The sequence below is a fragment of the Oncorhynchus gorbuscha genome, linkage group LG25 (genome assembly GCF_021184085.1).
Source record: "Oncorhynchus gorbuscha isolate QuinsamMale2020 ecotype Even-year linkage group LG25, OgorEven_v1.0, whole genome shotgun sequence".
NCBI lineage: Eukaryota > Metazoa > Chordata > Actinopteri > Salmoniformes > Salmonidae > Oncorhynchus > Oncorhynchus gorbuscha.
Genome location: NC_060197.1, coordinates 27,588,647 through 27,600,938, shown reverse-complemented (window position 1 = coordinate 27,600,938; position 12,292 = coordinate 27,588,647). Strand labels below are relative to the sequence as shown.

The window sequence follows — 12,292 nt, the reverse complement described above, 5'->3', positions numbered from 1 at the left end:
AGACAGGCATGCTACACACACACAGACACACGCTAGACACACGCTCACAATAAACACGCTAGACCAGGGGTCCCAACAATATTCAGCCGTGGGCAGAACATAATTACAAATAATTGACCACATGAAGCCCAAATAAATATATTTCAGTAGAAAATAATTATTTCAAACCTTGATTAGATTGGGACACCGCACACGCACACACGCACGCACACACACACACACACACACACACACACACACACACACACACACGTATGCTCACTGCATACGCAAGCTTCACATGTGGCGGTGTATGCCCTTTCTGACTCTTTTTTTGCATGACCTCTTTTTGTCTGAGGGTCTCGGACTCTATCCCTCTCTGTCTCTCTCTCTCCTCTCCCTCCTCCCCCCCCTCTCCTCTCCCTTAGCATTGACCCCATCTCTCTGTAGGCGTTGTGTTAATGTCTGGGTGTCAGGGTGTTTTGTGGTCTGTCCAGCGTTAGGTCCTGCATGGAGAGGTGATGAAGAGGGGGCACAAGCTCTGTCTGAGGCCCAGGGGCAGGGGTCTGAATGGGGACGGGATGGGACGGGGGGGTTCAGGAAGTCTGCAGCTGTACTCTGGAACAAGGGCCTCTCTCTCTCTCTATATATATATATATATATATATATACAGTGGGGCAAAAAAGTATTTAGTCAGCCACCAATTGTGCAAGTTCTCCCACTTAAAAGGATGAGAGAGGCCTATAATTTTCATCATAGGTACACTTCAACTATGACAGACAAAATGAGAAGAAATAAAATCCAGAAACTCACATTGTAGGATTTTTTATGAATTTATTTGCAAATTACCTATGATGTACCTATGATGAAAATGACAGGCCTATCTCATCTTTTTAAGTGGGAGAACTTGCACAATTGGTGGCTGACTAAATATTTTTTTGCCCCACTGTATATATATATATATATATATATATATATATATATATATATATATATATATATATATATATATATATTTCCCTCTTTATCTCGCTCTCTCATACACTCTTACACTCTTTCCCTCACTTTCAGCTATCAGTCCAAACCAGGACACATATGAGTGAACACAGCTCCACTGCCTGAACTGCGAACCCTCCACCATCCCCCACCTCAACCCCCTGTCCATTCCTGACACCCTGGTCTGTCTACTCTTAAAACAGTAATGTTCCTCAGTGGAATAAGTGTGTGCATGTGTGTATGTGTGTCTGTATGATGCGTATGTATGTGGTTGAACCGTAAGTGTTGGATGATGTATAGCGTCCATGTACTTTATCTGTTAGTTAGTTAGTTAGTTAACCCCTCTTGTTGTTAACACTGTCTAATGTATTAGAGGCCTACAGCTGCTGCTGCTGTGTTCTCTGTTCTGTCAGCAGGAGAGATTAGTGGAAAGGCCTGCGAACGCCGCTGGCCCACCAGGTAAACGTGTCATTGTAGCTACTCTGTGTGTGTGTGTGTGTGTGTGTGTGTGTGTGTGTGTGTGTGCGTGCGTGCGTGCGTGCGTGCGTGCGTGCATGTGTGTGTGAGAGAGAGAGAGAGTCATGTCACCTCCAAGGAGTCGTGAAAGCACTTGGAAAATATGAGGTTCATGGGAATATGAATAGTGGCAACAACAGGGAGTTATGAGTGTTGATTGGGTAATTATTATTTTGTTGTTGATGTATTTCTCAGTTGACAGCGATCTCTGAAGTCAACTTGACCCATTGTGCAACTAATCTTCTAGGAACAAGATCAACCTGTGTTTTTGCTGTTATTCTGGTGGGTGTTTGCTTTGTTTTCTTGGACTAAGTTGAGGAAGCTGGAAACAAAAAAGGGTTTTTCTGTTGTCCCCATAGGAGAACCCTTTTAGATTCCATGTAGAGCTTTCTGTAGAAACAATTCTACTTGGAACCCAAAAGGGTTCTACCTGGAACCAGAAAGGTTCCTCCTGTAAAAAAGGGTTCTTCAAAGGGCTCTCCTATAGGGACAGCCGCAGAACCCTTTCAGGTTCTAGATAGCATCTTTTTTTTTGGAGTGTATAGTCTGCATCTCCAAAGCCCTGGTCGAAGGTAGTGCACAACATATGGAATTGGGTTCTATTTGGGACGCAACCATAATGTGCAAGACAATCCACCAGAGGTAAGTAGCAATTTGGGTAAACTCAGATCTCTATGGGGATGAGATGCAGTAAGCAGCTAAACAGGGAAGGAAAGACAGACGTTGGACGACAGTTCCCATCCAGGACACCAGTCTGGAGGATCCAAAGAGACATCTGGGGAGGGGTTTTCCCATGAAAGTCCCCCCCCCCCCATGTTCCTGGCCAGATGGGCCGCTGTATCCTCCCCTCCCCAGACATCTGGGCAGCTGGACACCAGTCCTCATATCAGTGGTACATTACAGATCTATGGTTTTCTGTGACTTAGGCTTTAGCCTCGGAATTTCAAAAGGCCTTTGTATGATTAGGGAAATTAGGGAATGCTGTGTGTGTGTGTGTGTGTGTGTGTGTGTGTGTGTGTGTGTGTGTGTGTGTGTGTGTGTGTGTGTGTGTGTGTGTGTGTGTGTGTGTGTGTGTGTGTGTGTGTGTGTGTGTGTGTGTGTGTGTGTGTGTGTGCTGTTGTCATGTAAACCGGTGGTGGCCACGATGTCACGGTTAATAACTGGGTGACTGGGAAAGATGACTGTTGTCATGATTGGGGACTGGAGCGTGGTGGTGGCCACGATGTCACGGTTAATAACTTAAGGGTGACTGGGAAAGATGACAGAGGGCTCAGTGATTGGGGACTGGAGGCGTGTGTGTGTGTGTGTGTGTGTGTGTGTGTGTGTGTGTGTGTGTGTGTGTGTGTGTGTGTGTGTGTGTGTGTGTGTGTGTGTGTGTGTGTGTGTGTGTGTGTGTGTGTGTGTGTGTGTGTGTGTGTGTGTGTGTGTGTGTGTGTGTGTGTGTGTGTGTGTGTGTGTGCCCTATGACCCTAGGAGTGCTGGATGCTCAAACTAAAATTGTCCACGGTATCAGTTGCCTTTTTTGACATGAACTCCTCTGTTGACCTCGAGACAATATGTCACATTGAGGTGTATAACATGTTATCATGTAGCTACAGTTCCTTGGTCTTTGTGAATTTATGTTTGAAGTTTTTTACCCCCCGGTTAACTAGACATTTTCAGTGTCGGTTTGCGGTCTTAATGCATGTGAAGTCATGTTATTGTTAAGAACAGAACGTGTCCTTGCGTGTGAATGTTGTTTTCTCTTCTAAAAACACAGGGATTTAAAACCCACCCAACAGAATCACAACACGAGGCCTTGTCTGGCCACAAGTGGTGTGTCTGCGGTCCAGAGTTAGAGACCGCTCAGATGTGTGTTTGACTTGTTCTGTCTCAATTGTGAGTCTTTAGAAGAGAAAAGGCGCACAGTAGGCTTTCGGCTACAGCGTACGCCATTTACAGGCATTGCATCTGCACATCAGTACAGTAGATATTAAGCTTAAGATAGGTTTCCTATTTTATCTAGACTTAAAAGGATAGCTATGGCAATTTTCAGAGAACAAACAAAATAACTGTGATCTATGCAGTATGTTCCCCCTTTGTTCCCCACATGGGAAGAGAAAGATGAACTAAGGAAGAGGCACAGAGAGGGATTTGTTAGACTCAGCGAATCTGTCAGTCAGAGATCGAAATGATGCTGTCTGTCGGGTGGGAACAGAGATGTGCAGATGTGCTGGGTATTCTTCAGGATTCACGTTCAGGGTTTCCGTTTGTCTGTGTCAATCCCGCTAATCGAAGACAGGCTCGCGGCGGTCGACCAGAGATAAAGACGATTCCCGTGTGATAGCGACTCCTTTGGCTCCTTCAGAGACCTCTTTGGCTCCTGTGGCTGGTTCGCGGGCCAGTCGAAATGACTCACTTCGTCATTTTACGAGGAAGAAGTGAGGGAGACGAAGCTGTCTGGTACTGTATGTTACTGTGCTAAAAGTGATGGACAATTACTGTAAGTCCTCCCGACATCCTACCACTATGTCCCCGTGCGCTTGAGTGTTGACGTCTCGCACACATTTTCGTTAATATTGACCCCGAAACCTATGCCCTTTTCCTCTTTCTGCGGGGATACCATTCGGGTTTCAGACAGTCAAATGGTAGGCTAAAGTAGGAAAGCAAAAGCTCTGAGCTTTCAACTAACACTATCATCTGAATCCTCATCTCCGTCAGGGTTAAACACTCACAACACTCTCTCTCACTCAGCCTGACCAAACTGATTTAGTACGTGCGTTTTATTTCAGGCAGCAGAGAGAGCGAGGTCACAGACCCTGAGAAAGAGAGGGACTCACTCTGTAATTGTCTTCCTCCTCCTCCATTCTGGGGTTTCCGGGAGGAAGAGGGTTTGAAGCTCATTACCCAGGAGTTATGTGACACGCAGCTGGCTGGTAGAGCAGCGGCTCTCCTTCTCCTGCTCCACATCGTTTTTTTTCTATTTCAATTAGTCCCTAGTGTTGGTCCATTCTGCTCCACTCCGTGAGGGTATTTTAGCCTGGGCCTGGGCGTACTCTCTCCGATGTACAGATCATCTGGACTGGACCCGTGACGGCCCACTTCCGGCCAAAATGGAGGGTATAGATTTGTCCCCTGGAGATGTAAAGCACTCTCTTTGTGGGTCATTGCAGCCTGAAGCAGATGTGTTGCATGGTTCTTGCTATTGATATACTTTTAGGGTTTTCGTCAGTCTTTTCCAGTCTCAAATTCACTATCAGTTGGTCTTCTTGTCTAAGGTCAGTTGATGGTATTTCTGAACATAACTCATGAAAGGATGGAGACCCATTCAGTTCATCCGATACACATGTAGGATCATGTATCACTGGTACGCTTTGCTGGTACACATTTTGGAAATTCACAACATTCTCTTTCCAACACCGTCGTTCATTTCAACGTTCTCAGAGTTATTAGTCTACCTTTCTCTCATTCTTCTTCTCCCTCTATCCATCCCTCCTTCTCTTTCCCTCCCTCTCCCTCGCTCCCAGCACACAGTGTGTGTCTCAGTGAGAGGCAGGTCTGGTTCCTCTGTACTCTCCCCCTGTAGAGAAGATTCCAGGGCCCAAATCCACAAAGCGTCTCAGAGTCGGAGTGCTGATCTGAGATCAGGTCCTTCTGTCTGTTCTTCATAATGTAATTGATCCTAGATTAACTCTCCTGCGTTGAGATGCTGTATGAATACGAGCCCAAGTCTGTTACTAACCCCCGGTGTCCACCTGAGCCAGCCGACCTGCCAGCCAGCCGACCAGCCAGCCGACCAGCCAGCCCAGACCAAGTTTCCAGTCCAGGAATTAAAATGAAACTTTAAAACAGTATTTCCACTGTTTCACTACAAGTGAAATATTATTCACATATAAATAACTGGGCTTCCTGTACATTTTAAATGGAGGCTGTAAAAGGGGTTCCAGGAGCCTCAAAGTGAGAAGACATCCAGATATTCTGCTGCTTGCTTATGTAAGGCCTGTCTGACCTCTGACTTCAAAGAAGGTGGATATTATGGAGTGTGTATGGGCTACTTCAGTTGTCAGATCACACACACACACACACACACACACACACACACACACACACACACACACACACACACACACACACACACACACACACACACACACACACACACACACACACACACACACACACACACACACACACACACACACACACACACACACACACACACACACACACACACACACACACACACACACACACACACACACACACAGAGAGAGAGATTAAATAGCAACAGGGCAGTTAGTTAAAGCCACATAGTCCACACATTTGATGTGGGTGAGAGCGAGGGGGCTGTTCCAGGCTGTGCCCGGCTGCTGATCGGGCGGCTGGTTAGTGGCACTTGGCTGACCCTGGTGTGTTTAGGTGGGGAATGAGTGTGTGTTGGAATGGAGGATCCATTCCCGGGCGATGCCCAGGGCCAAACACCAGGGCATGAGAGAGAGAGAGAGAGAGGTTGGGGGGAGAGAGAGAGAGAGGGAGAAAGAGGAGGAGGGAGAGAAAGATGGGATACAAAGAGAGAGAATGAGAGAGGGGGGAAAGGAAAGAAAGAGTGGAGGAGAGAAACAAACAGAGAAAGAGAGAGAGAGCGAGAGAGAGAGAGAGAGAGAGAGAGAGAGAGAGAGAGAGAGAGAGAGAGAGAGAGAGAGAGAGAGAGAGAGAGAGAGAGAGAGAGAGAGAGAGAGAGAGAGAGAGAGAGAGAGAGAGAGAGAGAGAGAGAGAGAGAGAGAGAGAGAGAGAGAGAGAGAGGGGGAGAGGGGGGAGAAAGAGTGGAGGAGAGAAACACAGAGAGAGAGAGAGAGAGAGAGAGAGAGAGAGAGAGAGAGAGAGAGAGAGAGAGAGAGAGAGAGAGAGTGGGGGAAATAGTGGAGGAGAGAAACACAGAGAGAGAGAGAGAGAGAGAGAGAGAGAGAGAGAGAGAGAGAGAGAGAGAGAGAGAGAGAGAGAGAGAGAGAGAGAGAGAGAGAGAGGAGGAGAGAGGTGGGGGAAATAGTGGAGGAGAGAAACACAGAGAGAGAGAGAGAGAGAGAGAGAGAGAGAGAGCGAGAGAGAGCGAGAGAGAGAGAGAGAGAGAGAGAGGGACTCCAGCTGCTGGTATCTTGGCACTAAAAGAACCCTGGAAACCCTGGAGTGTTGGGGAGTTATTTACGTTTTAACACCACATAGTCAGATCAACACCATGGATTCTTTATAACACTCACTGTACTGTATTTTCTGGTTACAAGCTACCTCAGTGTTTTCTGTCCTTTGCCCATACCTAGACTTAGACAGTCTAGCTCTCTTGATAACTGTATACTGTATACAGTGCCTTCGGTCGGAAAGTGTTCAGATCCTTTGACTTGTTCCACATTTTGTTACGTTACAGCTTTATTCAAAAATATATATATTTTTAAATATAATCCTTAGCAATCTACACACAGTAATCCCGCAATGACAAATAGAAAACCATTTTTTTTGACATTTTTGAAAATGTATTACAAATAAAAAACATAAAAACCTTATTTACATAATTATTCAGACCCTTTGCTTTGAGACTCGAAATTGAGCTCAGGTGCTTCCTGTTTCCATTGATCATCCATGAGATGGTTCTAAAACTTGATTGGAGTCCACTTGTGGTAAATTCAATTGATTTGGACATGTTTTGGAAAAGCACACACCTGTCTATAATGTCCCACAGTTGACAATTGACAGTGCATGACAGTGCATGGTACAGTGATCTACGGCACTGCATCTCAGTGCTAGAGGCGTCACTACAGACACCCTGGTTCGAATCCAGGATGTATCACAACCGGCCTTGATTGGGAGTCCCATAGAGCGGCGCACAATTGGCCCAGCGTCGTCCGGGTTTGGCCTCTGTCCGGGTTTGGCCTCTGTCCGGGTTTGGCCTCTGTCCGGGTTTGGCCTCTGTAAGAATTTGTTCTTGACTGACTTGCCTAGTTAAATAAAGGTTAAATCTTTGTTTTAGTTTTTTAGCAAGCTATGAGGTCAAAGGAATTGTCCGTAGAGCTCCGAGACAGGATTGTGTCGAGGCACAAATTTCTGCAGCATCGAAGGTCCCAAAGAACACAGTGCCCTCCATCATTATTAAATGGAAGAAGATTGGAACCGCTAATACTCTTCCTAGAGCTGGCCGCCCGGCCAAACTGAGCAATCGGGGGAGAAGGGCCTTGGTCAGGGAGGTGACAAGATTCTCTGGTCTGATAAAACCAAGATTGGCACCATCCCTACAGTGAATCCTGGTGGTGGCAGCATCATGCTGTGGGGATGTTTTTCAGCAGCAGGAAAAATGAAGGGAGCAAAGTACAGAGAAATCTTAGATGAAAACCTGCTCTAGAGCACTCAGGACCTCAGACTGGGGCACAGGTTCACCTTCCAATAGGACCTTGACACTAAGCACACAGCCATGACAACAATGTCTTCATCGACCTCGCCAAGGCTTCGACTCTGTCAATCACCGCATTCTTATTGGCAGACTCAACAGCCTTGGTTTCTCAAAGGACTGCCTTGCCTGGTTCACCAACTACTTCAGATATAGTTCAGTTTGTCAAATCGGAGGGCCTGTTGTCCGGAACTCTGGCAGTCTCTGTGGGGGTGCAACAGGGTTCAATTCTCGGGCAGTCTCTTTTCTCTGTATACATCAATGTTATCACTCTTGCTGCTGGTGATTCTCTGATCCACCTCTACGCAGACGTCACCATTCTGTATACTTCTGGCCCTTCTTTGGACACTGTGTTAACAAACCTCCAGACGAGCTTCAATGCCATACAACACTCCTTCCGTGGCCTCCAACTGCTCTTAAAGGAAAGTAAAACTAAATGCATGCTCTTCAACCGATCGCTGCCTGCACTCACCCGCCCGTCTAGCATCACTACTCTGGACTGTTCTGACTTAGAATATGTGGACAATTACAAATATCTAGGTGTCTGGTTAAACTGTAAACTCTCCTTCCAGACTCACATTAAGCATCTCCAATACAAAATTACATCTAGAATCGGCTTCCTATTTCGCAACAAAGCATCCTTCACTCATCATGCCAAACATACCCTCGTAAAACTGATTATCCTACAGATCCTTGACTTCGGCGATGTCATTTACAAAATAGCCTCCAACACTCTACTCAGAAAACTGGATGTAATCTATCACAGTGCCATCCGTTTTATCACCAAGCCCCATATTCTACTGTCATGACTTCCGTCGAAGTCGGTCCCTCTCCTTGTTCGGGCGGCGTTCGGCTGTCGACGTCACCGGCCTTCTAGCCACCGCCGATCCACTTTTCATTTTCCATTTGTTTTGTCTGTACCACTTGGGAGGCCATTTTTTTTTATTATAAATTAGCAAACATTTCTAAAATCCTGTTTTTTCTTTGTTGTTATGGTGTGTAGATTGATGAGGGAAAAAAAACAATTTAACAATTTTTTAATAAGGCTACCAAAATGTAACCTACTTTACCAAAATGTGGAAAAAGTCAAGGGGTCTGAATACTTTCCGAATGCACTGTATATTGCTAAATGTTATTGTTAAATCTATGCAGTGCGCCATTGGTTTGATTAGTGTTGATTGAGTATGGAAAGTAGCCCATTCCATTACAGTGAGAGATCACGATTGTTTCTCTCAATTTACTTACTTTATGAAGAGTTAACTGGTCTGTAACACAAGGGATGCATTGAGATGGCCGTCCTTTTCTGTGAGGATGATTTATCGTGTACAGTACAGATGTAGTATCTTAATTTGAACCAGTTTGCTACAGCAGGAATATAATCCTGCACCAACAGGAAATGTTAATTATTACGTGGTTTGTAATTAATGGCCATTTTTGTAGGGGTTGATATATTTTTTGTAAGGGACAAATCAAGTCGGAAATTTCAAAGTGGAAATTACAAACTTCAGAAGCCTTTTTAAACATCAAATGCAGTAAAACATGTATTCTGCAACAAGGTGATCAAATTAAGACCCTACATCTGTAGATGGAGGAATGTTTGAAAACAAGCTCACTAGCTCAATAACCAGACAGCTTCCTGACTTGGCTGATCAGCCACAGATGCTTCTAACACAAAGCAGAACTGCTAAGTCAACAGGACTATAATACAGTTCAGAGATCTCGGCATTTGCTCGTGGATTGATTTTTGTGTTTGCGTATGTATACAGTATTTACTTGTGTGTGATCAGTCCTTTTACATGCAACAAATTACTTTTCTAGGTGTGTTTAGTCTATCACCAAGTGTTTTGTCTCTGTCTCCTCTTTACAGCGTGCCCACCTGGAACCTACAAACCGGAGGGCACTCCAGGAGGCCTGAGTACCTGCCTGCTGTGTCCTGACCAGCACCACACCTCCCAACCCGGCAGCACAGCACCCAGCGACTGTGTCTGCAAGCAGGGTTACAGGTCCCAAGGGAAGACCTGCGAAGGTAACGTAGCATGTCCAGACTGTCCATGCTACACACACTTATGCCGCGTCCCAAATGGCACCCTATCCCTTACAATCTACATAGTGCACTACTTTTGACCGGAGTCGATCTAAATCTGTCAGTGCAGCGAGTGAATCTTATCTCATCTAACGTTTTTCACTTTTGACGCTTTTCTCTTCCCCTCCATCTCCGTACTCTCCATCCCCAGTGGTGTACTGCCCAGAGCTGTCTCCTCCAGGGAATGGTTTCTTCATCCACAACGTGTGTAATAACCAGTTCAATGCGGCCTGTGGGGTGCGATGCCAGCCTGGCTACGATCGACAGGGTAGTGGCATCAGACTGTGCCAGCCAAACGGGACATGGTCAGGCTCTCCGCCCAGCTGCAGAGGTGAGAGGGTAGTATCAATTAATTCCATGGTTTTGTCGAAATCCCAGAAGGAGCCTTCCTGGAATCAGGAGGAAGTAAGCAGGAATTCCAGTGTCCTTCAACCAGGATTTCTGAAAAACCAGGCAATTTAGTGAAAGTTTCTGAAATGTTGCAACCCTAAATAGAACACACATACATACACAGTAACGAAGTATGCACGCACACACACACACACACACACACACACACACACACACACACACACACACACACACACACACACACACACACACACACACACACACACACACACACACACACACACACACACACACACACACACACACACACACACACACACACACACACACACACACACACACACGCAGTAACTAAATGCATGCAAACACATATACACACCCAATATTTCCTTCTGTCCAATATGTGTCTGCTATACCGATATGTGTCTGTTATACCGATATGTGTCTGTTATACAGATATGTGTCTGCTATACCGATATGTGTCTGCTATACAGATATGTTTCTGCTATACCAATATGTGTCTGCTATACCGATATGTGTCTGCTATACAGATATGTGTCTGCTATACAGATTTGTGTCTGCTATACCAATATGGGTCTGCTATACAGATATGTGTCTTCTATACCGATATGTGTCTGTTATACCGATATGTGTCTGTTATACCGATATGTGTCTGTTATACAGATATGTTTCTGCAAAACAGATATGTGTCTGCTATACAGATATGTGTCTGCTATACAGATATGTGTCTACTGTACAGATATGTGTCTGCTATACCCATATGTGTCTGCTATAGATATATGTTTCTGCTATACAGATATGTGTCTGCTATACAGATATGTGTCTGCTATACCGATATGTGTCTGCTACACCGATATGTGTCTGCTATACAGATATGTGTCTGCAAAACAGATATGTGTCTGCAAAACAGATATGTGTCTGCTATACAGATATGTGTCTGCTATACAGATATGGGTCTGCTATACCGATATGTGTCTGCAAAACAGATATGTGTCTGCTATACCAATATGTGTCTGCTATACAGATATGTGTCTGCAAAACAGATATGTGTCTGCTATACAGATATGGGTCTGCTATACCGATATGGGTCTGCTATACAGATATGTGTCTGCAAAACAGATATGTGTCTGCTATACCAATATGTGTCTGCAAAACAGATATGTGTCTGCTATACCAATATGTTTCTGCTATACAGATATGTGTATGCTATACCGATATGTGTCTGCTATAACGATATGTGTCTGCTATACCGATATGTGTCTGCTATACAGATATGTGTCTGCTATACCGATATGTGTCTGCTATACAGATATGTGTCTGCTTTACGATATATGTGTGTTATACAGAATGCGTCTGCTATACAGATATGTTTCTGCTATACAGATATGTTTCTGCTATACAGATATGTTTCTGCTATACAGATATGTGTCTGCAAAACAGATATGTGTCTGCTATACAGATATGGGTCTGCTATACAGATATGTGTCTGCAAAACAGATATGTGTCTGCTATACAGATAAGGGTCTGCTACACAGATATGTGTATCTGTACAGATATGTGTCTGCTATACCGATATGTGTCTGCTATACAGATATGTTTCTGCTATACAGATATGTTTCTGCTATACCGATATGTGTCTGCTATACAGATATGTGTCTGCTATACAGATATTTTTCCGCTATACCAATATGTATCTGCTATACAGATATGTGTCTGCTATACATATATGTGTCTGCTATACAGATATGTTTCTGCTATACCAATATGTTTCTGCTATACAGTTATGTGTCTGCTATACCAATATGTGTCTGCTATACAGATATGTGTCTGCTATACCAATATGTGTCTGCTATACCAATATGTGTCTGCTATACAGATATGTTTCTGCTATACAGATATGTGTCTGCTATACAGATATGTTTCTGCTATACAGA

At 44.6% G+C, this 12,292-nt stretch overlaps 1 protein-coding gene across 4 annotated transcripts in view; it reads left to right on the top strand.

Annotated features, from left to right (window-relative positions):
- The window catches only part of LOC124014042 (sushi, von Willebrand factor type A, EGF and pentraxin domain-containing protein 1-like), a 134,953-nt gene that overhangs the window by 62,077 nt on the left and 60,584 nt on the right, over window positions 1–12,292 (top strand). For all 4 annotated transcript variants that reach the window (XM_046328711.1, XM_046328708.1, XM_046328710.1 and 1 more), the window contains exons 4-5: window positions 9,771–9,929; window positions 10,138–10,317. In XM_046328711.1, coding sequence (XP_046184667.1) covers window positions 9,771–9,929; window positions 10,138–10,317 — 339 coding nt within the window. The remainder of the gene's footprint in view (window positions 1–9,770; window positions 9,930–10,137; window positions 10,318–12,292) is intronic.